The sequence below is a fragment of the Odontomachus brunneus genome, unplaced genomic scaffold (genome assembly GCF_010583005.1).
Source record: "Odontomachus brunneus isolate Ranch 3 - 2012 unplaced genomic scaffold, Obru_v1 Obru_scaffold_431, whole genome shotgun sequence".
Classification (NCBI taxonomy): Eukaryota; Metazoa; Arthropoda; class Insecta; order Hymenoptera; family Formicidae; genus Odontomachus; species Odontomachus brunneus.
This window is the reverse complement of record NW_022639881.1, coordinates 41,160-42,163: the sequence shown is the minus strand read 5'-3', so window position 1 is coordinate 42,163 and position 1,004 is coordinate 41,160. Positions and strand designations below refer to the sequence as shown.

Below are 1,004 nucleotides of genomic sequence, written 5' to 3'. Positions count from 1 at the left end.
ATGCCCGATTTCTTCATACCTCCCAACAGCTATCTTCCAGATAAAGATATCCGGTAGATAACTAAAACTTCGTTTTCTTCACTGAAACCTCTGATTACGTATCTAACGCATAGCTATTCTTCATACTACAAACTTTTGGCACAAAATATACTAGAATTTAACTATAAATTACCATATTCTGTCACCGACATGTTCTTCTCCGGGTCAGTCATTTGATACCAATATATTCTTGTAAGTGAGGTTAAGTGAGGTTTACGAAAATAAATATTATATATTTTTGGTGAACTTTTTCAAGAAAGTGGAAAAAACATTTATCCGGCTCAATGGACAAAGAAAAAAGGGGAGCGAATTTTACAAAAACTGAAATTGATTTGTTAATTGACGTTACATTAAAATATAAACATATTGTCGAAAATAAAAAAACCGATGCAACAACATGGAAAGACAAAAATGAAGCTTGGGAGAAAATTTCCAACGAATTTAATGCTGCATCAGGAAATTTTCCTCGCTCCATAAAAACGATTCGTTTCAAATATGACACAATAAAAAAAAGTATTCGCAAAAAATGCTCGTTGCTCAAAAGCGAACAAACAAAAACTGGTGGTGGTCAGTGCGCAGTGACTTTGACTCCAAGTGAGGAGAAAGTATTTTCATTAACACCAAACACCATGGTGGGTCTCAAATCCAGATTTGACAATGACTCGGAGTATGTATAATTTATTACTATTATATAATTACACATAAATGAAACATGTGACATTATGAAAATCTAATCTTCTTTCAGAGCATGTACAAGTAATGTAAAACAGTGGATGACACAACAGGATGTAGAAGATGGTTAATAATATCTAATATGTCTAATACATGTTTAAATGTAAGTGTAGTCCGATTTTTTTATAATATTACATTGTGTTTTAGAGTCAGAACTTCGTGTTACGGAAGATCTCATTGAATTCCTTGAAGATGGAGATGATAGTTAGTATTTAAAAGTATGAACACTCTCT

At 32.4% G+C, this 1,004-nt stretch overlaps 1 protein-coding gene across 1 annotated transcript in view; it reads left to right on the top strand.

Moving 5' to 3' along the window:
- Nucleotides 1-156: 156 nt before the first annotated feature.
- LOC116853674 (myb/SANT-like DNA-binding domain-containing protein 3) overlaps nt 157-1,004 on the top strand; it is a 4,552-nt gene continuing 3,704 nt past the window's right edge. The window contains exons 1-3 of the mRNA XM_032834834.1: nt 157-706; nt 785-837; nt 919-1,004. Of these exons, the coding sequence (XP_032690725.1) occupies nt 324-706; nt 785-837; nt 919-980 (498 nt within the window). The 5' untranslated portion in view covers nt 157-323 and the 3' untranslated portion in view covers nt 981-1,004. The remainder of the gene's footprint in view (nt 707-784; nt 838-918) is intronic.